The sequence below is a fragment of the Podarcis raffonei genome, chromosome 11 (assembly GCF_027172205.1).
Source record: "Podarcis raffonei isolate rPodRaf1 chromosome 11, rPodRaf1.pri, whole genome shotgun sequence".
Classification (NCBI taxonomy): domain Eukaryota; kingdom Metazoa; phylum Chordata; class Lepidosauria; order Squamata; family Lacertidae; genus Podarcis; species Podarcis raffonei.
Genome location: NC_070612.1, coordinates 8,564,807 through 8,583,623, shown reverse-complemented (window position 1 = coordinate 8,583,623; position 18,817 = coordinate 8,564,807). Strand labels below are relative to the sequence as shown.

At 48.2% G+C, this 18,817-nt stretch overlaps 1 protein-coding gene across 4 annotated transcripts in view; it reads left to right on the top strand.

The window, feature by feature from the left end:
- EPG5 (ectopic P-granules 5 autophagy tethering factor) overlaps window positions 1-18,817 on the top strand; it is an 80,978-nt gene that overhangs the window by 18,381 nt on the left and 43,780 nt on the right. For all 4 annotated transcript variants that reach the window (XM_053407582.1, XM_053407581.1, XM_053407583.1 and 1 more), the window contains exons 11-21: window positions 901-1,058; window positions 2,445-2,599; window positions 3,712-3,852; window positions 6,543-6,707; window positions 8,001-8,120; window positions 9,477-9,736; window positions 10,911-11,051; window positions 11,976-12,120; window positions 14,618-14,815; window positions 17,035-17,145; window positions 17,973-18,092. In XM_053407582.1, coding sequence (XP_053263557.1) covers window positions 901-1,058; window positions 2,445-2,599; window positions 3,712-3,852; window positions 6,543-6,707; window positions 8,001-8,120; window positions 9,477-9,736; window positions 10,911-11,051; window positions 11,976-12,120; window positions 14,618-14,815; window positions 17,035-17,145; window positions 17,973-18,092 — 1,714 coding nt within the window. The remainder of the gene's footprint in view (window positions 1-900; window positions 1,059-2,444; window positions 2,600-3,711; window positions 3,853-6,542; window positions 6,708-8,000; window positions 8,121-9,476; window positions 9,737-10,910; window positions 11,052-11,975; window positions 12,121-14,617; window positions 14,816-17,034; window positions 17,146-17,972; window positions 18,093-18,817) is intronic.

Below are 18,817 nucleotides of genomic sequence, written 5' to 3'. Positions count from 1 at the left end.
CATTTGTGGCGGTTGGGGAAGTCTAGGTTGTGTCTAGAAGAGAGCTGTGAAGTCAGGTGGGACCCGATAGAAGCCAGGAACTCAGCTCCTCAAGCCGTGGAGGGAAATGGCTTTTATCAGAGCTTTTTAGCATGCAGCTAATTGCCAAGGTTAGGGGCATATGCGTTTCCTCTGCGGGAGCTGACAAAGTGAGTGGCTGGACCATTCATTTGAGAATCCTCTCTGCCTTTGCAGCAATGGTAGCTGCCCGTGCACTGTCTCGCCAGAGTGGTGCATGCTCTGGTTATCTCCCACTTGGACTACAGCAATGCGCTCTACGTGGGGCTACCTTTGAAGGTGACCCAGAAACTACAACTAATCCAGAATGCAGCTGCTAGACTGGTGACTGGGAGGGGCCGCCGAGACCATATAACACCAGTCCTGAAAGACCTACATTTGCTCTCAGTACGTTTCTGAGCACAATTCAAAGTGTTGGTGCTGACCTTTAAAGCCCTAAATGGCCTCAGTCCAGTATACCTGAAGGAGCATCTCTATCCCCATTGTTCTGCCTGGACACTGAGGTCCAGCTCCGAGGGCCTTCTGGCGGTTCCCTCGCTGCGAGAAGTGAAGTTACAGGGAACCAGGCGGAGGGCCTTCTTGGTAGTGGCACCAGCCCTGTGGAACTCCCTCCCACCAGATGTCAAAGAAATAAACAACTATCTGACTTTTAGAAGGCATCTGAAGGCAGCGCCTTTTTGAGAAGCTTTTAATATTTGATGAATTATTGTATTTTAATATTTTGCTGGAAGCCGTCCAGAGTGGCTGGGGAAACCCAGCCAGATGGGCGTGGTATAAATAATAAATTATTATTATTAATCCTGTGCCCGAAACATTTCTGTTTGGTCTTCCCTTTCCCAACAGGCTAGGGGTCTGGCTCTTTATGTCCGAGATGCCGTACGGGACCCTGTCCTGCAACATGCTCTGGAAACTCTTCTCCATCATGCACTGCGCAGAAAGTGAGAACCTGGAGAAGCTATGTGCCGCAGTGCAGCTGGCTGACTGCAAACGCAGACTCAATGGTAGCGTCTCAACACCCCCTTCTCCCTTTCTTTCTTTGGGTGTTTGCATGTGGAATTTCAGCCAGGTATATTTGGATGCTCATCTGCCTGCAGTGTGGGGATGTGGGTGGCGCTGTGGGTTAAAGCATAGGGCCTAGGACTTGCCGATCAGAAGGTCAGCGGTTTGAATCCCCGCGACGGGGTGAGCTCCCGTTGCTTGGTCCCTGCTCCTGCCAACCTAGCAGTTCGAAAGCACGTCAAAGTGCAAGTAGATAAATAGGTACCACTCCAGCAGGAAGGTAAACGGCGTTTCCGTGCGCTGCTCTGGTTCGCCAGAAGCGGCTTAGTCATGCTGGCCGCATGACCTGGAAGCTGTATGCCGGCTCCCTCAGCCAATAAAGCAAGAGGAGCGCCGCAACCCCAGAGTCGTCCGCGACTGGACCTAATGGTCAGGGGTCCCTTTACCTTTACCTTTTACTGCCTGCGGTGTAAGTGTCAGGGCTGGTGTCCTGGTAGCAAGCAAGTGGTCATGCTGGCAAGTGCCAATTCTGGCCATCTTCCTGTGATGGTGGTGGTGCAACGTTGGGGAATCTTTTTTGGCCTGAGAGCCACATTCCCTTCTGTGTAAACTTCTGAAGGCTGGTGGGTCGATCTGCTTTGGGGACAAATGGCTGGGCTTAGGCAGGTGGCTTTTCTTTTCTTTCTTTTTACAGCTGTTTGTGTGCTTCCACCCCCCAATTCTTTGCCACTAGGAAGAGATCTGCCTGCCTCCACCCCATGCAAGCTGCTGTGTGCAGACTTGGTTATGCTGGGCAGCCGTTCAGGCCCCTTATCTATTTAGAACACAGCAGCAGTAGCCAATTTGGAAATAAACAACTATCTGACTTTTAGAAAACATCTGAAAGCTCTGTTGGGAAGTTTTTTTAAATGTCTAACCATTTTTTATGTGCTGTAAGCTGCCCAGAGTGGCTGGGGAAACCCAACCAGATGGGCGGGGTATAAATGAAATAATAATAATCTATTTTAATAAATAACTATTTTACTTTTAGAAGACAACTGAAGGCGGCCCTGTTTAGGGAAGTTCTTAATGTCTGAGGCAGTATTGTTTTTAATATTCGGTTGGAAGCCGCCCAGAGCGGCTGGGGAAACCCAGCCAGATGGGCGGGGTATAAATAATAAATTATAATTATTATTATAATTATTATTATTAATCATTATCCTCATCCTCCATATGATGCTGGACTAAAGCTCCCCTCTGCCCCAGACAGCAGACTCCATTTCTCAGGGACAGTGGGTGTCCCTGAGAGCTCACCGCTGTGACGCAGAATGGAATGAAACGCCCATTAAAGGAGCACCTCCGATCTTTGCCCTTGAAATAAAACCAGCCCCCTCTTTTGCCACCGGCAGACCCAGCCCACCTGGAGAATTTCGAAAAGTATCTCCAGTCGATGAACGGCTCCGAGGAGATCTGCCTGCTGACGACGTTTGCCCAGATGGCTCAGGCGAAACGCGAGGATGCCGACCAGGACTTTGTCAGAGTCATCGTGCTGGAAATCTATGAGGTGAGCCAGGAGCAGTTCGATAGGTGAGAGGGAGCTGCGGTGTTGGGCGGAAAGCTCCGACCCATGAGTGGCTTCCGCACTGCAGCTGCGAGGCGGAGCTGCGAAGGAAGCAGCCTGGGTTTGAATCTTGCCTCTGTTCCGAACTTGCTAAGAGATGGCTGTGTGTCTGCCTCCTTTTCCTGGTCCCGGCCAGCCATTCGTCTGTTGGAAGTTGAGCAAGGCTGTTTGCTGGGAAATGGCGTTTTGACTCCGTGCTAGCATTCGAGTGACAAAGGAAGTAAAAGGAGGTGGATAACAATTAAGGATTTATTACATTTGGAAAATTTACATAGAAAGGTTTATTGTTTTGGGTACATTCAATTGTAAGATAAAACATATGCGAAGGGACTTGACAGGAAATCAAAATTGAAGAAAAGATTTTGTAAGATAAAAGGGGGAAAATATTTATTTTCATTATTATCATTATTACCGTATTTTTCACCCTATAGGACTCACTTTTCCCCCTCCAAAAATGAAGGGGAAATGTGTGTGCATCCTATAGGGCGAATGCAGGCTTTCGCTGAAGCCTGGAGAGTGAGAGGGGTCCAGGCTTCAGGAGAGCCCCAGCGCCAGCCCCACAAGTTCGGGGGACAGCGGGGAGGCGGAACGCAGCGCGCCTTCCCGCTGTCCCCGGATCTGGTCTGAGGGCTGGCGGCGGGGAGAAGAGCGCTTCTCCCCGCTGCCGGCCCCGCAAGCGCCTGGGGGGGAAATAATTTTTTTTCCTTTATTTCCCCCCCCCCAAAAAAACTAGGTGCGTCCTATGGGCTGGTGCGTCCTATGGGGCGAAAAATACGGTAATTTTTTTCTTTTTTTCCTGTCTGTGTGCGTATGTCTGTTTTGTATGGAATGGAATGTTTGGGAGGAAATAAGACCGTAAAAAACAAATAAACAAAATATTGATGTATGTAATTATTATTTCTCAATTATATTTAGTGGTAGTATGGTTGTAATGTTTTTTATAACATAAAATCATTCAATAAAAATTATTTTAAAAAAAGAGAGAAATGGCGTTTTACCAAGGAAAGCCTCAGTGGCTGGCTAAAAATGAAATAAAAACCGCTGTATTTCTCCAGGTGTCTTACGTCAGCCTTTCCACCAGAGAGACTTTCTCAAAGGTCGGCCGGGAGCTCCTGGGCGCTATCACCGCTGTCCACACCAGCATGATCTCTGTTCTTCTGGACCGAGTCAAAGAGACCATTGAAAAGGTCGGCATGGTAAGAACCACGCCATGCTGTGCTGCTGCGGCTGGGCCCAGTTGATGGAGAATGTTCTTTGGCCATGTGCAACATAAAATGCTCCCGCCAGAGTTGTACGCCAGCCCTGTTGTTTTGCGTTTATTCTGGTTCGGAAGGGGAACGGCAAGGACCTTCGGCCTCACCTTCTGAATGATGGAAACCTCATTCACTCACACCCTGATATTTCACCTCCTGCCACCTCCCAAATGCACACCTTGCAGCTCTTATCTGGGTAAACAGTAGGGACTAGAAGCATGTTCTGAATCACAGAACACACACAGCCTTGTTGGAGATAGGAGCTTGGAGGACCAAAGGGCCATAGAGCCCATACTGCTAAATAAGAGCCACCTTAAAAGACCATGAGCTGAGAGCCAAGGGGCAGATAGGGCTTGGCAGCCTGGGAAAGTAGCCCGTGTGGGAGAATGAAAACTCTCCTCCTAAACCTTCGCTGCCTTGCAGGATATCACATTTTTTGCTCTATAAGACACACTTTCCCCCTCCTAAAAAGTAATGGGAAATGTGTGTGCGTCTTATGCAGCGAATGCAGGTGCGAGGTTCTGCTCAGCGCTCCCTTTAAAGAGCGTGTGGAGTGTGTGTGTGGCTCTTCGGGGCTTTTCCCCGAGGAGGAAGAAGGGCTGCCCTTCCTCCTCCTCGGGGAAAAGCCCCGAAGAGCCACACACACACTCCACACGCTCTTTAAAGGGAGCGCGGCTCTTGGGGGAGCCTTAGCCGTGTGCAGCCTCTCCTGGGCAGGGATGAAGGCTCCCATTGCCTGGGAGAGGCCGCGCGAGAGTTTGGGTGTAATCTTTGATACCTCCCTTTCCATGGAGGCGCAGATTGCAGCTATAACAAAGGTGGCATTTTTCCATCTCCGCCAAGCTAAGCAGTTGGCTCCTTACCTCTCTCACCCTGACCCAGCCACTGTGATCCACGCGACGGTCACCTCCAGACTGGATTATTGTAACTCGCTCTACGTGGGGCTGCCCTTGAGACTGACCCAGAAACTCCAGCGGGTGCAGAATGCCGCAGCGAGACTCCTTACGGGGTCTTCGCTGCGAGATCACATTCATCGGGTGCTATACCAGCTGCACTGGCTCCCGGTGGAGTACAGGATCAGGTTTAAGGTGCTGGTTTTAACCTTCAAAGCCCTATACGGCCTAGGAGCCTCGTACCTACGGGACCGCCTCTCCTGGTATGCCCCACAGAGGAACTTACGGTCTTCAAATAAAAACATCTTGAAGGTCCCAGGCCACAGAGAGGTTAGGCTGGCCTCAACTAGAGCCAGGGCTTTCTCGGCTGCGGCTCCAACCTGGTGGAACGCTCTGTCACAAGAGACAAGGGCCCTGCAGGATTTGACATCTTTCCGCAGGGCCTGCAAGACAGAGCTGTTCCACCAGGCCTTTGGTCAGGGCGCAGCCTGACTCCCTCCTTTGGCAATCTTTACAAAACTTTAGTTTATGATTGCCATCAATTTTGATTTTAATTAATTTTTATAATGTTTTTATAATGTTGCACTATTTTAGTGTTGTTAGCCGCCCTGAGCCCGGCTTCGGCTGGGGAGGGCGGGATATAAATAAAATTTATTATTATTATTATTATTATTATTATTATTATTATTATTATTATTATTATTATCCCATAAGCCAGGACAGCAAGCAGGATCGCTGCACAGCTATTCCTCTTGCTGTCCTGGCTTTTGGGATTCAGAATATTTTTTTTCTTGTTTTCCTCTTCCAAAAACTAGGTGCGTCTTATGGTCTGGTGCTTCTTATAGAGTGAAAAATACGGTAAAAGGCTAAGGAGTAAATCCTGCACAAATCTGGAGCTGAGTCCCTGAGACGGTTGGATGGCGCCTTGTTTGCCTGCTTCTGGCAACTCCTGCAGCCAAGCTGGTGCCAGACGTCTTGCTCTGCTTTCCTTTGTACCCCATCAGCAAGGCTGGGGGGGGGGGTCTTGTCGTCTGAGCAGCCCAGGACCTCCAGACACACTGCCCAGTCTTGCGCCTGGGGAGCTCACTTCGGCGCTGCTATCACAGCAGTTTGACTTCGCCCCTGGAAGTACACTCCCTTGTCTCTTGAGATAGATGGATGCCAACAGAGGCTTGTGTAAACGGGTCCAAGATTTCGATTCTGTTGCTTTATGAGCCTTTATTTCTGCAAGATTACTCACGCCCAACAGCGTTAAAAAAGACTTCCCTGGACCTTTGAGATGGTCTTTTTTATTATAATATTTTTCATTAGTTTTCAATTACATTCCAATAACCGCCTCATTATAACAATACCAATTTATAATACAATTACTAATACCAATCGTTCAAATACTGAATTACGTAATTTAGCCCCCCCCCCACATGCTAGAATGGATGGTTTTATGCTTTTCTTTATTTCTGCATTCCAAAATCTTACTAATTTCTATTATATTCCAGTCATTGTAATAATCCTTTATACAACAACTGCAATATTAATAACTTCTATTCGTGTTGGCACATTAGATGCTTTATAAAACTACAAGTGAGGCACTCAAACTATATCCTTATTCTTCCTGTGTGTGGCAGTTATTCTGTCCGTGGCGTTTCTTCCTGTTCTTGTAAAATGTTATGTCTGTCTTTTCCTGGTTGTCGCTCTATTCCAGCATCTTCATCGGCATATCTGTCACCTTTTTCTTCTTAGGTTTCTCTGTATTTATTTAAAGAGCTGCCTATGCACCTCTGGAAGCCGTCTTCATCCGAGGTAGCCCTGATCCGCGACTGGCTTCTGAATCACAGTCTCACTGAAGTGGAGAACAAACTCGCCTGCATTATCCTGGAAGGACTGAACTGGGGACTCGGTGAGCAGGTGCGTGTGGAGAAAGAAGGCTGCGGCTTTTTAATCAGCGAATCGAACAATCCTTAGAAATTTCCAGTTATTTTTAATACCAGTACTTTGGGGTGGGGGGTGGGAACTGCAGGTGGCAAGCTCCATTTCTGAAGACACCCGCCGCCCCACAAACACACACACTTGTGCAGGACTGAAAAGCTCCTTTAAACGGGCTTTTGCTACGTCGTAATGAATGCATCAGCTGATTGCAAAGCAAAACACCGGTCTTGAAACACTGGTCTTGAAAGACCTACACTGGCTCCCAGTATGTTTCCGAGCACAATTCAAAGTGTTGGTGCTGACCTTTAAAGCCCTAAACAGCCTCGGTCCAGTATACCTGAAGGAGCATCTCCACTCCCATCTTTCTGGCCGGACACTGAGGTTCAGCGCCAAGGGCCTTCTGGCGGTTCCCTCGCTGTGAGAAGCCAAGTTACAGGAAACCAGGTAGAGGGCCTTCTTGGTAGTGGTGCCCGCCCTGTGGAACACCCTCCCACCAGATGTCAAAGAGAAAAATAACTACCAAACCTTTAGAAGACATCTAAAGGCAGCCCTGTTTAGGGAAGCTTTTAATGTTTAATAGGATATTGTATTTTAATGTTTTTTTGGAAGCCGCCCAGAGTGGCTGGGGGGACCCAGCCAGATGGGCGGGGTATAAATAATAAATTATTATTATTATAAAACCTGGTTTCAGTCTAGAGGAAGGTTTGTGCAGATTACATGAGGGCTGCATTCTCCTATGGACAATTTTGTGAGGCCACTGGATGGGCGGGGACAGAGCGGAAACGGGCGGAGCAACGAATGCAAATTTTACCTCTCTACAAAAGGCTAGTTTTTATCCACATTGCAAATGAGCAGCCCAAAGGCTTGGGTAAATGGATTTTTTTTACCCCTGGCCTCTGAAAACGGACATCATAATAATAATTTATTATTTATACCCTGCCCATCTGGCTGGGCTTCCCCAGCCACTCTGGGCGGCTTCCAACAAAATATTAAAACACAGAGGCATGCCTCTGCAAGCCACCACTGTTTATTTGCCAGCATGCTCCCTTCTGGGTGGCTTTGCCTTCTCCCTGCTAGTGCAGAGAGGAAACAGCCCAGGGGCTGTTACTCTTCAAGCAACTCTACTCAGTAGGCAAAGAACAACCCTCAGTTCATTGGGACAGACCACAGTCCCTTGTTCAAACATACCTGCCCCAGGGACCATGGTTTACTGTGATGTGATGGGAGGGTTGTACATTTAAGGCCCGTGTCTTAAACGTCATTCACCATCAGGGTGGCCTTCATCTCGACCCAGCGGTCCACGCTGAAGTTGCACTCATGGTCTTAGAAGCTTACCAGAAGTACCTCTCTCAGAAACCGTACAGCGGGCTCATCTCTGAAAGCATCAAGCAGGTACGTCCTTCTTCCTTGAACGCTTCTTGTTAGCTTGGCTTTTTTGCACTGAAGTTTTTTTTTATTAAGTTTTCCAAAATTCACACATACATTTCAATACAGTGGAACCTCGGGTTGTGAATGTGATCCGTGCGGGAGGCACATTCGCAACACTCAGCGCCACGTCTGCGCATGCGCAAAGTGCTATTTAGTGCTTCTGTGCATGTGTGAGCGCCGAAACCCAGAAGTAACCCCTTCTGGTGCTTCCGGGTTCAGCGCGGTGTGCAACCTGAAAATTTCGTAACCTGAAGCGTCTGTAACCCGAGGTACCACTGTACATAATAAAAACTTTCCCCCAACTTCTCACCTGCTTTTCCATGGTGTTTTCATTTCTCACCCCCTGCTGCACCCTCTCTTAAAGCTTAAGAAAACTGCCGTAATCTTTAATCCCTTCTCACAGTGTCAAATCCTTCTTGTGTGTTCATCATGTAATAATACTTCTTTATACAATCCTGTTTGCTATGGGGGAGGCAGCGACAAGCTGGGTTCCCGTAAACTGTTGCTTAAAAACTGCCCTCTGCTTCTGTTGGATGTAAGGTTGGGCAATTGTTACCTCAGTCCCTCCCATAAATGTAGATGAAGCCTGTGGCCAATGCAGATTTTTGCTGGACTACAATTCCCATCATTCCTGACCATCAACGGTGCTGGTGTGCTGATGGGAGTTGGAGTCCATCAATCTTCAGGTTAAAGCAACGCTATGCGACTTTGCACCGCTCGAAGATGCTGTGTAGACAAACCGGAAGTCCCATCTCTCTTATGGAACCGCCTCTCCCGATATGCCCCACGGAGGACCTTAAGGTCCATAAATAGCAACACCCTAGAGGTCCTGGGCCCTAAGGAAGTCAGATTAGCCTCAACCAGAGCCAGGGCCTTTTCAACACTGGCTCCGGCCTGGTGGAACGCTCTGTCTCATAAGACCAGGGCCCTGCAGGATCTGATTTCTTTCCGCAGGGCCTGTAAGACAGAGTTGTCCGCCTGGCCTTTGGCTTGGAATCAACTTGATCCCCTTCCCCTCTTTCCTTTTTCCTTCTGTGATGCAACCCCTATTTGGGGTCTTCCCTGCCTTTCTTCTGGCCCACGTAGGACCAGTCTGGATAGTTGCCCTTGGTGAAGACTTGACGTTTTCATCCCCAAAAAGTTTCTGATTTGAGTTTCTACTGAAATGAGGCTGCATTTTAACATTGTACTTAATCTTGTTTCTAAGTTGTATTTCAATCAATTTGCTTTTATATCAGGTGTTATCTGCCCTGAGCCCGGTCTTGGCTGGGGAGGACGGGGTAATAATAAAATTTATTATTATTATTTATCATTGTCTAGGTCTCCTACCTGGCCAGCGTCGTCCGCTACGGAGAGACACCCGAAACCTCCTTCAACCAGTGGGCCTGGGGGCTGGTTTTGAGGCTGAAACTGCACGCCAACGACTACGGCATGCAGCAGGGCTGGCCTCCCACTCCTGCCTCCTCTGCGGCTCTTGAGCTGGCGGAATCGCCCACGTTTCACCCACTGTTGAAGGCCGTCCGGTCGGGCCTCCCCATTGGCTGCTACCTGGCGTTGGCCATGACGACGGTGGGGCACAGGTGAGTGCCGGGAGAACTCTCCCTTGCTCTCTGTGTCCTTGGCAGTGCATTTCTGGGTTTACATGCATCCCCCGCCCCCCAGACCTGCAGCTTGTTCACAGTCAAGCAGAAAGCAGAGGACTCGTAGTGCAATCATGGCTCAGAGGTGGTGGGGAACCTGTTGCCTCCCCCCAAAAAACCCCCCATGCTGACCTGCCCCAAACCTTGCATCACAGGAACATAGGAAGCTGTCTTATACAGAGCCAGACCATTGGTCTGTGTAATTGACTGACAATGGCTCTCCTAGGTTTCAGGGCGGGGTATAAATAATAAATTATTATTCTGGGAATGGAACTTGGCATCTTCTTCAGGCAAATCAGGTTCTCTTCCACTGAGCAATGGCCCTTGCCCTTGCTTATTTGTTTATTTATTAAACTTACTACAGCCATACCTCGGGTTGCGAACGTGATCCATGCGGGAGGCACGTTCGCAACCCGCAGTGCCGTGTCTGCGCATGTGTGTGACGTGATTCGGGGCTTCTGCGCATGCGTGTGATGTCATTTTGTGTTTTTGCGCATGCGCGAGCGCCAAAACCTGGATGTAACCTGTTCCGGTACTTCTGGGTTCGGCGCGGTCCACAACCCAAAAACGCACAACCCGCAGTGTCCGTAATCCAAGGTATTACTGTACAGTGGTACCTTGGTTTTTGAACAGAATGCGTTCCGGGAGCCCATTCGACTCCCGGAACTGTTCGAAAACCAAAGCGCGGCTTCCAGTTGGCTACAGGAGTGTCCTGCAGCCAATTGGAAGCTGCACTGGCCGTACAGCTTCCGAAAATTGTTCGAAAGCCGAAACACTCGCTTCCGGGTTTCGATCGTTCAGGAACCAATCTGTTCGGGAGCCGAGGCGTTCAGGATCCAAGGTACAACTGTAGTTGCTTGTCATGTGAAAGTCTCCAAGCAATGTACAGTAAAGATAGATTTACAGCACATAATGGAGGGAGGTGGCAGCTGCCCAATCCATCTTCATGTCTGTCTCCCCATAATAGCTTTGAGGCTGGAATCCCCTCAGAAGAATTTGTGTCAGCTTCCTGGAAGCTGGCAGGCATGGGAGCAGATCACCCTTCTGCCTGTTAATACTGTTATCATTTTGTCCGATGACTAACATACGTTTTCCTCTTCTTATCCTTCGATAGCGTCGAGAAGTTCTGTGCTGAAGGGATCCCACTCCTGGGCGTTTTGGTGCAGTCGCGGCATCTGAGAACAGTGGTTCATGTGCTGGATAAAGTCTTAGCATTGTTCTACCCGTGCCAGTATTACCTGCTGAAGAACGAACAGTAAGCCCAACACTGCCTGCCTTGCTTGTATCCCCCATCCATCGTTTCAAAATTCTGCTGTTATTGCATCTCAAGGCAGCCCTGTATAGGAAAGTTTTTTATGCTTAATGTTTTATTGTGTTTTTGAATATGCTAGAAGCCACCCAGAGTGTCTGGGGCAACCCAGTCAGATGGACCAGGGGTACAAATATTATTATTATTATTATTATTATTCATTAAATAGGGTAGGCTGGCTTTTGCAGCTCAGCCAGAGGGCTCTTTCTGAGAGTTGGTATATGTCAGGCATAGGCAAACTTGGCCCTCCAGATGTTTTTGGCCTACAACTCCCAGGATCCCTAGCTAGCAGGACCAGTGGTCAGGGATGATGGGAACTATAGTCCCAAAACATCTGGAGGGCTGAGTTTGCCTAAGCCTGGTATATGTAGCGCACAGCGTTTGAAATTAGCTGGGCATTTTGCAACAGGATTGTTATCCTTTGGTGCCTAGCATATCCACCTGTCTGTGGGTGATTCAGGGGGCCTGCAGGGTAGTGTAGCAGCAAAAGACACGCCTTTGTTTTTTTGCTGTTGCTGCTGCGCTGCCAGGTAAATCAGCTGTTTTGCGGGGTAGCGCGGTAGCAAAATACATGTCTTTTGCTGCTGTGCTACCTTGCAGACCTCCTGAATCACCTGGCAGCAAAAAATAAAGAAAGAACTCTTTTTTTTTTACTGCTATCTGTCTTTAAAAAAGAAATCCCAATCTATGTACATAAAATGGCGACTAGACATTCTGTTTTGGTACCCACCATCCAGATCCCAGCAGCCATAGGGCTCCTAGCTTTCATATCCCAGTTTCTAACAATGGTAGTGGGGCAGCTGTACCTTTTTGACCTGGCAACTAAATTGGCAACTTGTTCTGTGTCTCCCCCCCCCCCCGACCACCCAGGTTTCTGTCTTGCCTCTATCAGTTCCTTCAGCTGGACAGTGGTGTCCCCCAAGGGATGACTCAGCAAGTGACGCAGAAAGTCACTCAGCACTTAACTGGGACGAGTTACGGTGAAAACATCAAGCTGCTCAACTGCATGATTCAGGTCAGGAGCTAGAAGCATGTCTTCTTCGACTGTGGACCCTTTTAAGGCTGGAAGGGAACCAAGGGACCAAACTTCACCCATCCCTTTGCTCCTAAAGATCAGCCTACATGGTTCCAGACTAGATTGTGCCACAAGAGTTATTGACAAGGAGTTATTGACAGTTTTGCCGCTTCCTTTAAACTTCTTAGAGGCTCTACGACAATCAAGCAGCATATGAATTTTTGTTAAAGAAATAAAATAAGGATTGTTGCCCCATGTAAACGAGTGTGCGTTTCCCCCAAGCGTGGAATCTCAGAATCATCGAATTGTCGAGTTGGAAATGACCCAAAGGGCCCCTTATTCCAAGCCCCTGCAATGCAGGAATCTCAGCTAAAGAATCTTTTGACAAAACATGTGTAGTATTGCAAGTGTATAATGCAGCTTTCTGAGAATCTTGGCTCTTCCTTCCTTTCCCAAATTAAGTTTATCTTAGGCTTGACAAGATAGGCTTGAGAGCTTGTAGATCCGTATCTGCTGAAATTCCAGGAGCTCCAGGGATGACTGAATGAGAGCGACAGTGGTCAGGGTGGGGTTCAGGGTACATCAGTGCAGCTAAAATGTCATGGCCCCAACCTCTGGAAGCAGCCAGGACTTTGATGCAGGGGAACAAAAGCCAGGACCAGCTGTGCAAGCAACATCAGACCACATAACACCGGTCTTGAAAGACCTCCCAGTACATTTCCAAGCACAATTCAAAGTGTTGGTGCTGACCTTTAAAGCCCTAAACGGTCTCGGTCCAGTATATCTGAAGGAGCGTCTCCACCTCCATCGTTCTGCCCGGACACTGAGGTCCAGCGCCAAGGGCCTTCTGGAGCTTCCATCACTGCGAGAAGCCAAGATACAGGGAACCAGGCAGAGGGCCTTCTTGGTAGTGGCACCCTCCCTGTGGAACCCCCTCCCACCAGATGTCAAAGAGAACAACTACCAGACTTTTAGAAGACATCTGAAGGCAGCGCTCTTTAGGGAGGCTTTTAATGTTTGATGTATTGCGGTATTTTAATATTTTGATGGAAGCCGCCCAGAGTGGCTGGGGAAACCCAGCCAGATGGGCGGGGTATAAATAATAATTATTATGTGTTATATTATTCTGGGTCCAGGCGGAGTCTCCAGTGCGGAGCCAGAACCGGCCAGCTGGTAGTGCCTTCAGCTGCCCCTTCCCCATCGAGGCCAATTCCCCTGAGGGACGGTCTTCGTCCATGCCAGGAGCCTCACTCTTTTCAGTGCTTGTGTTTGGCAAGCACTGCCAAAGAGGCAACAACGATGCATGCCTGCAGGCTAGAGGCCTACTCCACTTTTCAGCAAAGGCTTGAACAGCCTGGGAAGGGTTCTATGACCTCAGCAAATTGCCAGCTCGGAGCTGTCCAAGGTCCTGCGATGAGAGAGAGAGAGAGAGAGAGAGAGAGAGAGAGAGAGAGAGAGAGACTGGGAATCCTGATAGTAGATGATTCGGTCAAGGAAGCCAAGTTGCATGCAGCTGGGGGGCGTGGAGGCTTGTAGAATCGCCAAGTTCTTCTGGATTTCTGACCGTTTCTGAGGCCATCCCCAGGGAGATTCTGGAGAAACATCAGGAAGAATTTTCAGACAGCGACAGCTTTTCGGCACTGGGATGGGCTCCCTCAGAAGGTGGTGGACTCCTTCCTTGGAGGTTTTTAAGCAGAGCTTGGATGGCCATCTGTCAGGGATGCCTTTAAAGCCCTAAACGGCCTTGGCCCTGTCTACCTGAAGGAGCGTCTCCACCCCCATTGTTCAGCTTGGACACTTCTGGCAGTTCCCTCATTGCAAGAAGTGAGGTTACACGGAACCAGGCAGAGGGCCTTCTCGGTAGTGGCACCCGCCCTGTGGAACGCCCTCCCACCAGATGTCAAAGAGAAAAACAACTACCAGACTTTTAGAAGACATCCCCTCTTTAGGGAAGCTTTTAATGTTTAATAGGTTATTGTATTTTAATATTCTGTTGGAAGCCTCCCAGAGTGGCTGGGGAAACCCAGCCAGATGGGTGGGGTATAAATAATAATAAATTATTATTATTATTATTATTAGTGGAGATTCTTGCATTGCAAGGGGTTGGACTACATGACCCTCAGGGTTCCTTCCGGCAGTACAATTCTATGACCACCCTGAATCTCCCATCAGAAGGAGCATGCAAAAATGGTGGGCAAAAGATACAGTGTCAGTGAGTTGACTGTGCTGTGGATGAATGAGAATCAGGCTCTGTTCTCTCTCTCTCTCTCTCTCTCTCTCTGTGTGTGTGTGTGTGTGTAAAGCCCATGCAGTGAGCACCCCCATGCAAATACAGTTTTGACTGCTTTTCTGTCGCCTGCAAAAATCTGTCTCTAATGGTGGCAGCGTTTTAATACGAAGGGCTCTTCTCATGCCTTGTTGCTGCCGTCCAGGTTTTTGGGTTATCTCCGGCCCTTATTGCGACCCCGTTTCATCCTTCCACCCTTTTTCTTGGCAGACTCACATTTTTATGAGCAGCCTTCCCAATGGAGTCGGGCCAGCGGCCGTGCTGGAGTTCTGGGTCCAGGCCTTTACCAGCCAGCCGCTGTGGCACAAGGAGAGAGCCGTACTCTGCCTGATGGACCACTTGTGCCAAGCCGCTTTCCAGTTCAACCAAGAGGACTGTGTGCAGAAGCTGCTGTACCAGCAACACAAGGTACGGACGCCCCAACCCTCTTTACCTCCTGGGTTAGGAGACGCTTTAACTAGCAGTGTCTGTTGGTGTTTTGCAACTTTGACCTATTGCAGAACCTTAGCTAGACCTTAGCAGAGCATACGCAGAGTTCCAGAAAGCAATCAGTTGCAGGCGGGATGGACGAAGCAGGAACAAAAGCTGCTACTAGTGACTGGTTACTTTGATGTGTTTGTTATTTACGGCAGACTCTACAAGTTACTCCGGTGGTACCTTTAGATACGAACGGAATCCGTTCTGGAGCCCCGTTCGCATATAGAAGCAAACGTAACTAGTGACGGCATGTCTGTGCACTGGCACTTCGCTTTTTGCCGCTTCTGCGCATGCGCATGATGTCATTTTGAGCGTCTGCGCATGTGCAAGTGGCAAAACCCAGAAGTAACGCACTCCGTTACTTCCGGGTTGCTGCGGAGTGCAACTTGAACGTGCTCAACCCGAAGCGCATTCAGCCCGAGGTATGACTGTATATACGAGAACAGAAACGCGAATCTTAGCTAGCTCTCTCTTAACAAACTCCAAATGACTCTCAGAACACCACACTGACCGACAACACAGTCCAGTCAGTAAGGTCATAAATCATCATGCCTGTGGGAGACTTCAACCAATGGTAGAGCTGTTTCCAGGCTCCCATATCTCTAGGCAGAATTACTCCTCTCTGCTCAGTCATCCTTGGCTGTCAGCCAACTCTTAATTGACTCTGTGTGAAGCTGCACAGAATAGCACGTAGTCAAAAATCCCAACAGTGTTTGTCTCAAGAGACAATGGAGTGCACCTCTTGGGGTGACCATCCCCGGAGGTGCAAGCCTGAAGGTCCTGGGCTGCCCAGACGACAAGACCCTCCTCTCTCAGCCTCGCTGATGTGGTCCAAAGGAAAGCAAAGCAACATCTTTGGCACCAGCTTGGCTGCAGGAATTGCTGGATGGAGGTGTACAAGGTGCCATCCAACCATCTTAGGGACTCCACTGCATTTGTGTAGGGTTTTCTTCTCCTAAAGATATCCAGCAAGGCAGCGGAGGTTTCGGATCAAGAGTTCTCCTTCTCCCAGGCTGATGACTCCCATCTGCCCCTCATATTTAAATAATGGCCAAGTAATGCAGAATGTGGGACGTGGGTGGCGCTGTGGGTTAAACCACAGAGCCGAGGACTTGCCGATCAGAAGGTCGGCGGTTTGAATCCCCACGACGGTCCCTGCTCCTGCCAACCTAGCAGTTTGAAAGCACGTCAAAGTGCAAGTAGATAAATAGGTACCGCTCCAGCAGGAAAGTGAACGGCGTTTCTGTGCGCTGCTCTGGTTCGCCAGAAGTGACTTAGTCATGCTGGCCACATGACCCGGAAGCTGTACGCCGGCTCCCTCGGCCAGTAAAGCGAGATGAGCGCCGCAACCCCAGAGTCGGCCACGACTGGACCTAATGGTCAGGGTTCCCTTTACCTTTAATGCAGAATGTGTTGGGATGCTCTGGTTGCCTAGTCCCTGCTCTGGAAGTGGGTTGGACTTGCTGAGCTTTGGGATCCCTTCTAACACTGGTACTCTGTGATTCTTGGGTGTGTGGCTATTTAATTCAGGACATGGCCCTTCCTTCTTCCTATGACCTCATGCAGGCTTCCTCAACCTCGGCCCTCCAGATGTTTTTGGCCTACAACTCCCATGATCCCTAGCTAGCAGGACCAGTGGTCAGGGATGATGGGAACTGCAGTCTCAAAACATCTGGAGGGCCGAAGTTGAGGAAGCCTGACCTAATGTTTAGAAGAAATCATCACTCTTGGAAGCTGAACCTGTTGATTGCCGCCCTCTGGAGGAGATTTTCTCTATTTATGTGACAGCTCTTCAGATATTTGAAGATGGCGGTCCCCAGTGCTTCTTCCTTGTCTCTTTTCCAAGCTAAACTTGCACATCTTCTTGAACCCTTCCTGCTAGGACACTCTCCAGACTCAAAAGCCTCGTTGCTGCCCTCTTCACACTAGAGTTTGGCTTCCCTGTGCTATATATTGCCTCAAACATTGTTATGTCAAATGCTGTTTGAAATGGTGTCCCCCTGACCTCTGATAACAGGCAAAAAGAGTCTTCTTAAAGGCTGAAGATGCTTCTATGGCTTAAATCCCATTGCCTTTCAGCCTAAATCTCTGGCCTGCAATGGCTCAAGGTCTTCTCACCTGGCCTTTTCTCTCTCACCCAACCTTCCCAGAATGCCTTGGGCTACCACTGCGACAAGGGGCTGCTCTCTTCCTTAGTCAGCTGGATCGTGGCCGGAAATGTCACGCCTTCCTTCATCGAGGGAAACGCAAATCCCGCGCAGGTAGGGAAGTGCCATAGAGTTGACGTCCTAGAATGGGCTTGGAGGGTGTTGCCCAGCCTTGCTCTCTCACTGGGAAGAAACCAGGGTGGATTTGATTTAAATCAAATCACAATTTAAATCACCAGTCAGTAAGACTTGATTTAAATCTTTTTTTTTTTTTAACAGAAAGACTCATTCTTGTTGGTATAATCTTAATATTTGCAATCAGACAAAGGTTTCATTTTTGGAATAATAATTTTTCAGAGTAGTTTTTACAGTTATATCAAAAATCACTGATTTGGTTATACTGTTAGAAATACATAGACAGATAATTATGAAATTATGGTGAGGTTTAATAAGCTAACTGTTTCTATTTGGGCAACTTTTCTGCTGTACTTTATTGGAAGGAGAAAAATAATCATTTCCTTAATAACAATTTAAACAATTTATTTAACCAAAACAGTAACTTTATGGCATATGTATCCATGTTTGTTAACTGATGTGGTTAAAATAATTTTAAGAAACCAAAAACTTAGACTTAGTGGTAGCACACATGAAAAACCTAAAATAAATCCTTATTCCTGATGAATAGCCTTTGGACTATAATGTAACTTAAATAGAAAACTATCTTTAGAAAGATTTCCCCTCTGAAAGCATTTTATTTTAAAAATCCAATTTAAATAAAAAAAATCTGATTTAAATAGAAAAAAATCCATTCAAAAATATTTTTTTAAATAAAAAAAATTTGATTTTTATCCTCCCTGGAAGAAACCATTTTGAGTCTCGATAGGCCTCCTGGGAGCAGAAGCTTCTCTTCCCTTGGTAGCCTTAGCTTTTATTACTTTCAGGTCTGGTTTGCGTGGACCATTCTGAACACGGAGTCCATCTTCGAAGAGGATTCCCAGCTTCGCAGAGTGGTGGAAAAGGAGTTGGTGATCAGCAATTCGGCTCCTGATCAGGCTCTGAAGGTAGGACCAACATGTCTTCTCTAGGCGATGGATGCCCTCTCTGAAAAGGTTAGGATATAGTTCCGTTCCACCTTTAGAACAGGCATGTGGAGTTGTTGCATGCCACATGTCTGTTTACTTCCAGCACAGTCTGCTGGGAACTTCTGTTGGATATAGCTTTTGCCTATGTTGCTGTTTGCTTGGACACGAAGGGAAGCAGACATGTTTTTCCTCTGTCCTGATGCTGAATACACGCTTGTAAATATGCTTACATATGCCTCTGTTCGCTACTTCTGTTGCAAAGAGTTCTTATCTCTGCTAGCTTGTGTGCTCAGTCTCTAAAGGTCTCTGGGGCTTGAGTCGCAGTTTTGATACTGTTCTGAGAATCGGAGTTCGCCCAGCTGCCGGCCGGTGGGCTGGAGCCAGCTGGGGGCCTGCCAATTGCCCCCGTCTCTCCAGATGTATCCCAGCACCCAGAACAAGCTCGTAATGGGGGAAATTGACTTCACAGATATTGGCATAACCTATTTGGTGTTTCGCAAGTTTCTGACTAGTTGCCGGACCTTAGCCAGACCTAGCAGAGTACACGCAGAATCCACGGAAGCAATTGGCGACTTGGCTGCAGACAGGATAGACGAAGCAGGAATCAGGAACTTGTAGTTAGGTGTTTATTATATATAGTGGACTATTTACAGGAACAGGGACGCGGGTTGCGCTGTGGGTAAAACCTCAGCGCCTAGGACTTG